This window comes from Octodon degus, unplaced genomic scaffold, assembly GCF_000260255.1.
Source record: "Octodon degus isolate 3935 unplaced genomic scaffold, OctDeg1.0 scaffold00031, whole genome shotgun sequence".
In the NCBI taxonomy this organism is placed as follows: domain Eukaryota; kingdom Metazoa; phylum Chordata; class Mammalia; order Rodentia; family Octodontidae; genus Octodon; species Octodon degus.
The window spans coordinates 5,531,629-5,544,691 of NW_004524607.1; the positions used below are offsets into that span (position 1 = coordinate 5,531,629).

The 13,063-nt window shown below is 34.5% G+C and overlaps 1 protein-coding gene across 1 annotated transcript in view; it reads right to left on the reverse strand.

Annotated features, from left to right (window-relative positions):
- Positions 1–13,063, reverse strand: part of Cdk13 (cyclin dependent kinase 13) — a 110,775-nt gene that overhangs the window by 63,650 nt on the left and 34,062 nt on the right. The window contains exons 6-7 of the mRNA XM_023713366.1: positions 12,488–12,627; positions 10,617–10,787 (exon numbers count right to left, since the gene is read on the reverse strand). Of these exons, the coding sequence (XP_023569134.1) occupies positions 10,617–10,787; positions 12,488–12,627 (311 nt within the window). The remainder of the gene's footprint in view (positions 1–10,616; positions 10,788–12,487; positions 12,628–13,063) is intronic.

Below are 13,063 nucleotides of genomic sequence, written 5' to 3' on the forward strand. Positions count from 1 at the left end.
AAAAAAAAAAAAAAAAAAAAAAACAGAAATCACAGACTCTTCAACATCATATAGCATACTTCTAAAGAAGTATGACAGATGGCATAAATCCTTTCAAACTCTAACCTGAAACTTTCAACAAGGGCTGGCCAGATAGCACAGCAGATGAAAGTGCCTGCTTAGGCAGAAGCAGGAACAGGGTTCAATCCCAGGCATGCTGTGCAGCCCCACCCCTCACGGTGCACTGAGACAGTGACCGAGGCTGGGCCTGGTGGCACATACTAGTAATCCCAATGCTTGGTAGGCTGAAAGCAGCAGGATAACTACGAGTCCGAGTTCGATCTGTGTAGTGAGACCCTGTAGACCTTGTACTACAAACATAAAAAAATAAAAAATTGTCAACAAAATTCTGAAAATAAACTGAAAGAAGAAACTTGGTAGCATTACATGATTTGTATAATGAAACAATTATTTTATATAAAGTCTCTTCTATAGTATTTTAAGACTCATACCCTCAAATATAGGCCAACTCTAATGTTAAAGAATGGTAAACTATTACACAGGTTAAAAAACTTCACATACTAATTCACTTAAGATCTACAGAACCACATGAGGTGCATGCCTGTAATCCCAGCACTCTGGGAGGTTTAGGCAGGACACAGCAGTCTTGAATCCCGCCTGGGCAGTTTAGATACTAGCAGGATTATTTCAAAATTTAAAAAAATAAATTTAAAAAAAAGATCTGAGGAGATGTAGCTCACTGAGCAGGACCTACATTCAATCTCCAATTGTGATCCCAGGCCTCCACAATAACCCAAAGGGGGTAATTACCATAACAATTGGGCTCAAGAATTTATCACATACCTGCTCAATAGTTAAAATAGAAGAATTACCTAATCTAACTCTATCATTTCCTTTTTTTTCATTCTGAAGAAACCCTGGTTAATTATTAGCTTCCCTGGAGGAGACTCAACAACTACATAGTGGGGCCGGGAGATGACTCAGTGGAATAAGCACTTCCCTGGCAAGCACAAGGGCCTGAGTTCAATCCCTGGTTCTGCCAAAAACAAAACAAAAACAAACAAACAAAAAAAACCTACATAGTAATGTAACTGCTATCTTTGTTTACACGCCCTAAATGGAACTCATGCCAATTCCAACCCTCACCATCAGCGTTTGGCCCAATGTGGAATTTATCTGCAGACTCCTCCTAGTCTATTACAGTCATATTACTGTCAAAGCCAGACTATCTGCTCATTAACCCCCTACCCCCATTTCTAACTCACACACTACCTCCTGCTATTTACATTTGCGTATCTCTCTCCTTGCCAGCTACTGAAGTGCACTCCTCTACCTTCCTGTATCTGCCTGTTAGGGCTTGACGGCTACCACTGACTCACTTCTTTCCTTCTAGTGGGCTACTCAATTACTAATAGTCATATGTGACTTGGGTTTTTCATTTTTCTTGAAAACTTTTACTATTAATAATTCTAACCTTTCAGAAAGTTATTTTAAAAGAAATAACTTTAGGATCAATATCATTCTGAATTTCTCACAAAGAAATTGTCATGATTTTTCCATATAATGAAACTTTAGAACTAAAACTGGTTTTTCCCAACCCTTCATCCTCTGCCTAATAAAAAACTGATTTATTAGCCATTTAATTGTACCCTCAAAACTTAATTTATAGCTAACTTCATTATGTCACATCCTAGGTGAAGTGATTTTCATGTTTTATTAGTACATCAAACAACCACAAGAATGCTATGTGTTAGGAATAAATAACCCCATTTACCAGATAAGGAAAATATAGACAAAAAAGAGCAAGTTGTAAAAGTAAAACTCATAACCACTGCCCATACTGCCATTACTATTACTTCACAATTCCTGTCCCCAAAGCACATGAAGTTCAGCAGTCTCTTGACTGCTCTACCCTGGACTGCTTCTTCTCTGTGATGTCCCTCTGCCATGGTACCCTGCACCGGAGCCAGCTGACTATGAGCTAAACTTCTAAGCCTCTACAAACTGTGAACCAAAATAAACCTTTCCTTTTTAACCTATGTCAGGTATTTTGTCCCAGCAATAACAAAAATAGGACAGAACCCAAGTCTAAATATAAAAGTCATTTGTTTTATTTAAACCATATATATTGGGGCCGGGGAGATGGCTCAGTGGAATAAGCGCTTCCCTGGCAAGCACAGGGCCTGAGTTCAATCCCCGGTTCCACCAAAAAAAATAATAATAAAAATAAATAAATAAATAAACCATATATATGTATGTATATGCAGATATATGGGAGACTCCTAAAGTTTAATACAATATTTTGAACTATTTTATGAACATAGATGGATGATTTATAATTTTCTACTTATGGAACCATTCCAGCACCCAAAGTATCTGATTGTAGAGAATTTAAACCTCATATTTATTTGTTTACTTGGTATAGGGTCTCACTACACTCAGCTTGGACTCACAGTGATCCTCCTGTTTCAGCCTCCCCAGCACTGGGATTAGAGATATGTGCCACCATACTCCCTTTCGGGAGCTGGCATAGCACACCTGGGGTTCCAGGGCTGACATGGCATGCGGTACCAGGAATCAAAGCCCAGTCCTTGCACTCCCCAGCCCTGTAGAGAATTTAGATTAGACATACTTAATATTTCCTGTTTAGTTATTAGGGAAATACTGACTGGACAAAGAAACTCTTCCTCTTTCTATTTCTCTACCCTCTTGCAGATTTGCTGTGACTCCCAATAATAAATTATTTTTCTTCTCAATTCAGCTCAACAAAAATTAATTAACCACTAATATAAAAGACACATGCAGAGCAAGGAAATTAGATGCCTGGACAGTTTTTCATGTAAGCTACTGAAAAGATGAATATTCTTTGAAATCAATTAAGAAAACCAGTTATATTGTAATAAAAATCTTTGAAGAACAGAACAGGTAACATAGGGACAAAGAAATAAAAATGGTCTTAAATAACAAGACCATTTATTTCAATCTCCATAATAAATGTTTTACAGTTACAAAAATAGGATACAATATTTTGCCTGTCAAATTGAGCAGGACCAAATAAAATCACTACAAACACTGATCAAAATGTACAATAAACACTACTCTTAAGTAAAAGATTTTGTATTTTGGTTCCTTGATGTAGATTTAAGATCAACTGTTTCTGCCACTAATCTACCTTAGTGGCCTCATCTTTTACAATCAACATTCTTCAATATGAATCCCTCTCAATTTATACAATATTTCCATCAGAATCTATATCTTAGAAACTAGCTGTACTTTCATTCCTTCGATACTTTTTGCTGAGATACAATTCACATATGGTACATTTATCCACTTAGCTCAATTAGTTCAAGTGTTTTCACAGAATTGTGCGATCATCACCATAAAAATTTTTAGAACATTTTCACCATCCAAACAAGACTCTGTGAAGGTATTATTCCCCACTCCTAAACCTCCCTGGCCCCACCATGACTCTGCCAATTACTAACCTATCCTTTGTCCCTACAAATTTACCTCATTCGGTCATGTCATATGAACAGAATCACACAATACATACTCTTTTCTAAATATCTTTTTATACTTGACACATCACAGTTTACTGTATATTATTTTTCTTTTTCTTTTTTCTTTTTTTTTTTTTTTTTGTGATAGCAGGGATTGAACTCAGGACCCTGCGCTTGCCAGGCAAGCGTTTATTCTACTGAGCCAGCTCCCCAGCCCCTATCTCTTTTTTATTTAAAAGGCTGCATCTTAATAATTGTTAAGTGTAGAAGCAAGCGGTATTATGTATATCATGCCATGATGTATCCATCATCATCCAACTCTCCAAACCATTTTATCTTGCAACAGGGACACTCTACCCATATTACAAAATAAGTCTCCATTCTTCCACTCCTTCTGTTCACTAGCAACCACCATTCTACTTTGTCTTTATGAATTTGACTGTCCCAACAGAACTACCTATCAATATTTGTCCTCTTGAGACTAGCTTATTTCTCTAAGATGCTGACCTCAATTCTTTTATATACCCAGCAATGAGTTTCTTGATCACATAATTCTATTCATAATTTTTTAAAAGAACCTCTATAGTTTTTCACAGAGTTGCACTGCTTTTTTAATTTTTCCCATTTCTCACCAACTCTTATCTTCCGAGTTGTTTTCTAACAGACATTCTAATGAATGTGAAGCAGTATCTCACTGTGATTTTGATTAACATTTTCCCAAAGGCTGTGATTTGTGTGATTACGGGACTTTTGATCTTGCATCTTGACACGCTACTGAATTCATTTATTAGTTCTAACATTTTACAGATCTCATATAATTTTGCTTTTTAAAGAGACAGGGTGTTACTAGGTAGTTCAAGTTGGCCTTAAACTCACTATGTAGCACAGGCTGGGCTTGAATTCATGGCTAGCCTCCTGCTTCAGCCTCCCAAGCACTGGGATTACAAGCGTGTACCACCCCACCTAGCTCCATAGGATTTTATGTATTTCCTATTCTGTACTCTGTGGATGCTTACTTACATACACATACAGACATACACACATACAAATGAAGATGGTTTTCTTTCTTTCCTTTTTATTCTTAATACCTTTTATTTTATTTTCTTGCCCTGGCTAGTACTTAACAGTACAATGTTAAATAAAAATAGTAAAAATAAACATGCTTCCCCCCCACACACACAGATGCCTTTTATTAGTTAAGGCGGTTGTACTCTATTTCTAGGCTGCTAAGTGCTCTGCCTTTTGTTTCTGAGTATATGGTAGCCCTCTTATCCCCAGTTCCTTTTCAATGGTTCTATCATAGTCCAAATATAGTAAACAGAAAATTCCAGAAATAAACAACTCGTAAGTTTTAAACTGTGTATCACTGTTAGTGGGGTAATGAAATCTCACTGTATCTATTCAGTCAGGACTGGTGATATGTTGGGTCCTCACTATTAGAATATATGTATATTCTACTGAGGGAAAGCATAGAAAATATGGAGTTTAGTAATATTCAGTTTTAGATATCTGCTGAGGGGCTTGGCACATATTCCGCACAAAAAAGAGGGACTTGGGCTGGGGAGATAGCTTGGTGGTCTAAGTGCCTGCCTGGCAAGTGCAAGGACCCAGATTTGATCCCCGGTACCACATGCCATACCCACCCCAGAACCCTGGGTGCACCATGCACCATGCTAGCAACCAAGACCAGGTGTGGTGACACACACCGGTAAGCCCAGTGCTGGGGAGGCTGAGACAGAAGGATCACTCTGAGTCCAAGTTGCATGTAGCAAGACCCTGTACCAAATAAAAGTAATTTATTATTTTATTAATTTATTATTAAATTTAAAAAGTAAATAGAAATTTTTAGAAAATTAAGAACTACAATAAGCTGGTAGTTTTTCTCTAGAAAACAACTTTGCAATGTATGTCCACAGTTCAAATCCTTTGATACAGTAATTCTATTCCTATTGGTCTATTTAAGAGAAAAAACAAATATGGAAAAACATGTATGAATAAGGACCAGCAAACCAGAAGGAAATTCAGTTTCAATGTCTATGAACCCAGTGACTTCTAAGAGTTGTGGATTATCTGCTCATTATATAATACTTTTACTCTCACTGTTGTATTTCTAATCAAACTATTATTTCAATTTTTTTTTCTTTTTTCTTTTTAGATTTTAGGGAAGGGTCTACAAGGTCTACAGGTCTCACTGTGTAGATCAGACCTGTAGTGATTCTCCTGTTTACAGCCTCACAAGAGCTGGGATTACAGGTGCACGCACCACCATGCCCAGTCTCAATCAGCCTCTCAGCATGCCCCAGGGTCCTGCACAGCAGGCCAGCGTGGGCCAGCAGGGGTGATGGAACCCCCGGCCCCTGCGCATGCTTGCAGGCACTTTAATCCATTGAGCTATTTGGCCGGCCCTACTATTTCAGAATTGATTGCATTTCCTAGCAGATAGTTCTTTTCTCTATCTAAAGATATATGAGTAGCTGCAGATACCCACTAGAATAAATCTACATGTGTAAAATTTCAATATAGAAAATTATAGTGAAAAGCCTAAACAAATTTAAACATCCAACAATGGAGGAGTAAAATATAACTTATACAGGCCATATGCCATGTCATGCATGTTATTAAATAAAGACAGAGAAACAGATAATCTAGTAATGAAATGTCATACTTGCATAAGAAAGAACACTAGTAAAAATAAAGAAAAGGTGATAATATCTTAATTTTACCTGTATTTTCTTTGTTGACAACAAATTACTTCTATTGTCAAGAAAATCTAAACATTAGCTTTCTTTCTCTTCTTCTGCCCCACAGCAAAAATGTAGTAAATTTTAAAAGTGCTACACAAAAAGGGTAAGAATTTCAAACTATAAAACCTTGACTTGATATATTAACCAGGAATTTCACATAAAATTTCAGGTATAAACAAAATGTAGACTACTACTTTGTAAGTTTAATCTTTTCTATGACGTCATATAGGGTGTACTAGTATAAAAAAATTCACATGTGATCTTCATCTTTGTCCTAACATCTTGTTGAAGGACCAACTGCACAAGTAACTTTTTTGAGGGGTAATGTCATCACAGATCAAACACTTCACCACCGTGCTACTCTCTGCCACTCTATGTCCCCACCCACCCCAAACCCTACCTTTTAAAATTTGAAACAAGGTCTTTGCTAAATTACAATGTATGTCCACAGTTCAAATCCTTTGATACTTTTTTCTATTCCTACTGGCCTATTTAAGAGAACAAACATATATGGAAAAAGATGTATGAATAAGATGAAACTTTAGACCAGCTCCTCCATGCATGTGGCCTCGCTGTGCACTCACCTCAAGAACTGATCTCCAAGTCTCTGACTGAAGAGAAAACACATGACCATTTAGTGTGCTCTTTCACAGACCTTGGTTTTCAAATAAATATATTAAAACTTCCAGATTTAAGAAAGAAAGATGAAACTTTAGTTTACAATTCTGTCTCAACCTCCTAAGCTGCTGGGATTACAGGGATGTACCTCTATACTCAGCCGGAACATAACCTGAAAGTTGCTTTTCAGACAAGAAAGCAGAAGGCATGGAGGAAGAGAGGGACGAGGTGGAAGATAAGAAGGAACACAGTTTCTGGTAGTTAACAACAGACTCAACAGAGAAAGTTTACTTACCTCAATTTTTTTCTATTTAATTAACACTCAATAGTTATAACTGCAATTCTGGCAATTATAACTTAAAAAGGAAAAACATGTCAGAAACATATTTGTCATTTATGTACTAGCATGATGCAGTTTTAGTAATGCTAATCCTTCTGGCTCCACAAACTAGGTTAAGTCACAGACCAGATTTTTTTTAAATATTCTCCATACCTGGAGGAGCACTATTCAGTTCTGAGATGATGGATACATTCTAGAGCTACACACTGACTGCAGTCAGCAGCCAATCACAAGGGCTAATGAAAATTAAGCTACTAAACTAAGAAATTTTACTTTTATTTATTTACATTTAAATAGCTACACGTGGTGGTGGCTACTGTACTTGCCAGCCCAGGTCTAGAACCTGGTACAACTAAACATTTGTGAAATGAAATAATGAATCTATCTCAATGTTTATCTCTTACCAAACCCTACATTATATTAGCAATTTTCTGTATCACTGGAATAGGAATGTAGATTTTTATGAAACTGAGATAGAACAGACATTTAGAAGAAGGTATTCCATAAGAAACAAGTCCCAATGTTTCACAGCCTTATAAAAAAGACTGCAAAGTACTAACCAAAATGTTGTTGTCTCTTGCTATGCACACACAACTATTTTTTAACATTAAATTCTAACAACTGTCCCACAATTATATTCTATTCACTCACTTATTCAAAATTTAGTAATTGTAGCCAGGCATGGCAGTGCACATCTGTAATCTCAGCACTCATGAGGCTGAGGCAGGAGGATCACTGCAAGTTCAAGTCCAGCCTGGGCTACTTAGTGAGTTCAAGACGAGGCTGAACTTAGTAGAGACTCTGTCTCAAAACAACCAAAATCAATCAATAAATATAAAAAATGTAATCATTATGTGCTGTGCACTCTGAATACAAAGTAGAATAAAATTCAGTCCCTGCCAAGAAAATTTAGCAGGAATAAGATATGAAAACATGCATGTCGAAGTAGAAAGTACTATCAGAACTACATATATACACAGATGCACAGAAGGACCTAACAAAGAAGTGGTGACATTGAGCATTTTTTTTCTCTAAGCCAAACATTGATACACTGTCACAGTATTTAATATGATATTGTTCTCTTGATTTTAAAAGTATACCAATTCCTTCATTATAAAAACACTAATACTGAAAGTACTACACCTAATGAATGTGTGCACAATAACTACAATACTGGTTTTTGGCTGTCCAGGATACTGTTAATAATTTTAAATATCAAAATTCTTTAATGATATCATTATTTGGACTTGTGCTACTACTGTTAAATGTGAATAATATTTGTATCTTGAAGAGACCAATAGCCAATATTTTTATTTTCTACTGAATACAACTGCAAAACACAAAATTCTTCTCTACATGGAGAACTGTGTAGTCAGTTAAAATTATCAGTTATTAGGTGAACATTATTGTATTCTTCTGTAGGAAGAGAGTAACAGAGTTTCCGTTGCAAAAAAAATTCATATACAAATTCCAAGACTTTTTGAACAGTAACAAAAAATAGGAACTTAAAGACTAAATTATAAATAATAGCAACCCACGCTTCTTCACTACAGGAATTGAATATCCTCAGGAATAGAACTACTTGCTTGCTAACAATAAAAAGATGAGTGAGAGAGAGAGAATGCAAATGAACATAAGGACTGCCTGAAGATAAAGAAACAAGGAAAAAAAGCTTAGAATAAGTTTATGTTTTACTCATCCACAAGTAATTCAGAAAACTTCTTCAACATGTGCTAGGTTAAACAGAAAAAATATATTCACTATTCGGTGTACCACTCTTGTTTTTAAAATTTATTTTAAAAACTGCCATAAAAACATGTATATTTATGGGATGCTACATGTTTCAATACACGCATACATAGTACACATGTTCACATCATGGTAAGCATAACTATTTCCTAAAACAGTCATCATTTCTCTACAACATTCAAAACCTTTTGGCTTTCTGAAAAAATATCAACATTTTTTATAGTTATTTTACTGTCCAACAGTAGACCACAAAGTATTTCTCTTATAACTGGAACCATTCACCAACTTTTCCCCAGTCATCCCACTCTTGTATGTTTACCAACCCATATTCTACTGTCAAATTCTATAAGATCAACTCTTAAGATTTCAAATTAATGTGAATACCATTTGTATTTAATGTTTACTAAAGAATGAGAGAATGTTTTCCTTTTATGGACGAAAGGACAGTAGTCTTGGGAAGAGCTAATCATCTCAATAAGGTCACACTACTAATAAAGTCTCAAGTCCCAGACATGTTAAATAAAATAAGTATCCTAATTTCTATTACACGAAACAAGTCATGAAAAACAAGGTTAAAAAGACAAAGTAGGTTAAATGTCAAGCTAAAATATATACGTTTGTTATGGACAAAACCTGACAAAAGTGACATTAATAAGACTCTGATCTCCAAAATTCATAAAGAACAGTTTTACACAGAAGTTAATTTACGCAAAATAATTACTGTATCTCAGAGAAAGACTATATATATATATATATATATATATATATATATATGCTAAGTATAAAGTCAATCTAAACATGCCTACTTTAGTCTGTTTTATATTAGAAATTCTCTGAAAAAAAAACTCATTTGGCCATTTAAAAGTATAGATTATAAAGTAAGTCAGTTTTGGTTCTACCCCAAAATCTTACTCTAAAACACGGTGAATTAGAACATTTCTTTCAACCATCATATGCCCTATAACTACCTTACTAATCAAGCTAATCTCTGAACAGCTTTTTTGCTAAAATCCAATCACATATTAATAAAGTTATTAAACACAATTTCACGTTTTTTGCTTCCAAACTTTAAGAACATATATACCTACCAAAATAGCTATGGATGTTTAGGGTATTTATAACATCAAATGTAGAATAAATATAGTCTTAAAGGTACTATTAATTTTTTTCAAGTTAACTATAAAGTACAAATGAAGTAATACACATTAATGCTCAAAAAAGCGAATGTTACTCATAAGAACTTCATGTATAAACACTGGTATATGTAAATAGGATCACAAGTCCACTTCTTGTACAGCAATTAACCACTATGAAGAATATATGCAGTGTATTATTTGTTGAAACTGTACTTCCGATTTGATTTGAAACTGTCTCATTGCTGTTTATCAATAAAACATTGAAAAAAAAAAAAGAATACAATCAAATAAAGAATAACAAAAGAAAAAAAATAAAATAAAATAAACACGGGTATATACTTTAGTGGACTCAAAATCCACAACAGTAAATAATATAAATTCTTCAACCCTCCAGGCATTGGAAACAGAGTTTAAAATAGGGCAATAATTTATATACCCAAATTACAAACATGGTAAGCATGCCTCAAATTTTCAAGTTGGAAACATTGTTAATACAAAACAAAATGGCTGTTTAAATCTGCATACATACCTTTGTCCTTCTTAAAATCCAAAGCATCTTCTTTATCAGTCACTATTTCCTTCATATTGATAATACTTTGGTGAGTAAGCTGCCGGAGAATTTTAATTTCTCTAATTGCTGTTATTGGAAAACCTTCTTTTTCGTTATCCAGACGTACTTTTTTTAAGGCTACCATTTCTCCTATTAAAAAATTGAATGAAATCAGATAACCAGCTGACAGAAGCAGATGAATTCATACTAATTTAAAATTTATTTTTACTCATAACTTCTGTTCCTACATCTTAAAATTACAATTAACAAATTAGTTTCCAACGTTCAACAAACAAACGAGGTCTCTCAAACAAATTGTGAAATATCTGTACAAACCATGAAACACTATACAACTGTAAGAAAGAATAAAATAGGTCTGTATGTATTGTTTTTTATGGTCTCCATTGTTATGTATTTAGTGAAAACATATACCAAGACACTAACAATTACATCTTTTACACTGACATTTTTTAAGTACAAAGGAGAAGAGTCTATATACCCAGTAAATTCGTAGAGAAAATTTCTGAACGGAAGAAAAAATATGTTCAAACATATTACCTGCCCGGTTTTCTAGTAATGACAATGGGGTCCAAAATCTGATTAGCTGTCTCAAACATACTTGGTTTTTTCCCCTACTACATTAAACTAAGATAAGAGTGAAGGTGATATCAGAGAAGATCTAAACTACACACACATACACACACACACAAAGCTTATTACAGATAGTGAATCCCTTATCTAAAATGTTCACAATCAGAAGTGTTTCAACTTAAGGGAGTTTTTTCCACTTTAGCAAAACTGCACAGAATTCACAGGTTGAGCATCAATTGGTATAAACATTCTCCATAATAATGGTATGTTCATTACATTTCTTTCAAAAAAAGTAATGCTATTCTTACAGATTCTCTATCATGACAAAAATGTATCCTTACCATCATTAAAACTTACTCATTTTTAGGGTTGGCGAGATAACTCAGCAAACTAAGTGCCTTTTTAGACAAGCACAGGGACCAGGGTTTGATCAAAGCACCACATGCCCTGCCAGCCCCACCCCTCAAGGCATGCTAAGCCAGCCCCAAGGCCAGGTGTGGTGGTGCATGCCTGCAATCCCAGTGTTGGGGAAGATGAAAACAGGAGTTTTCACTATGAGTCTGAGCTATGCAGTGAGACCCTGTTCCAAATACAATTTTTAAAAAAAGAACTTACTCATCTTATGACATCCTATAATTTCTTTCCTTATTTTATTAAAAAACTTTAAAGATATAATCTAATCTTTCAGATAATATACTGACAGTTATTCTACTATAGTGCCTTCAGTAGTTTCTAACTGTAAGTAGTTTCATCACTCCTATCTTAATTGACTTCTTTTTTAATTTGTTGGTTTATGTTATCAAGGAATTTAAGCAAAGAAAGATTAAATATTAGTTCTATGCTTATTTAGTAAGATGCATAGCTTCTGATAAAGCTGCTACTTCTTCTTTCAAGAACTTTGAAGCATTTTTAAACGTTCCTGATTATGTTGTAAGAGATTAAGTTACTAATCCTGTCCTCTGGGATAATGCTAAAAAAACTGAAAAGAAAGTAAGCTTAATACAAAAAATTTTACCACTAAGACACATTTAAGAGAAAATACTTTTGTCCCATTACCAATATTTTAAAAAGTATTCACCATAAAAGAAAAATAAACAATAAATACTGAAGAGCACTTTTAAAAAATCTACACCTACAAAAAAATCAGAATAAATTTGAATTTTATTTTTTCAGAAATTCCTGAAGCTAAATACTAGAAGAGAGACAGAAATTAGATACACTTCGTAGAACTGAAGAACCCCGGAACTTGGCAATCTTACCAGTATCTTTATCCCTGGCTTTGTAAACTTGTCCATAAGTACCTTCTCCAATAATTCCGATGATGTCAAATTTATCCACACAGCGTTTTCCCCAGTCAATATCTTTTTCTTTGATTTCACCATAGCGTGGGCCACATATTCTATTAAATATAGTTCTGAAGTTTTTACATACAATCAAGCAAACTGAGTAAACTGTTTAATAATTCAGCATCTACCCCAGCCCAATCTTTTATTTTCCTCTATTCTTGCATACCTGTACCCATCTAAGACAAATTATTGATTTGAGATTGTCATTAAAAAAAGATATGGTTTCTATGAACTGACTCTTCTCTGTAGTATTTCAAGCAGAAAAGTATATTTCTATGAAGAGCTCTCAGAAACAAAATGAAACTTTTCAGTGAGATGAACCCCATGTTTTTAGAAAGTTCTCAAACCAATTTCCAGTTGTATTTTTCATCATATTATATATACCAAAAGTGTGGTAATGAATGTTAACAAAAAAACCTACAATATATAGACAATTTTTGGGGAGCAGAGGTAATTCTGAGGTTTGAACTCAAGATCCTGCACTTGCCA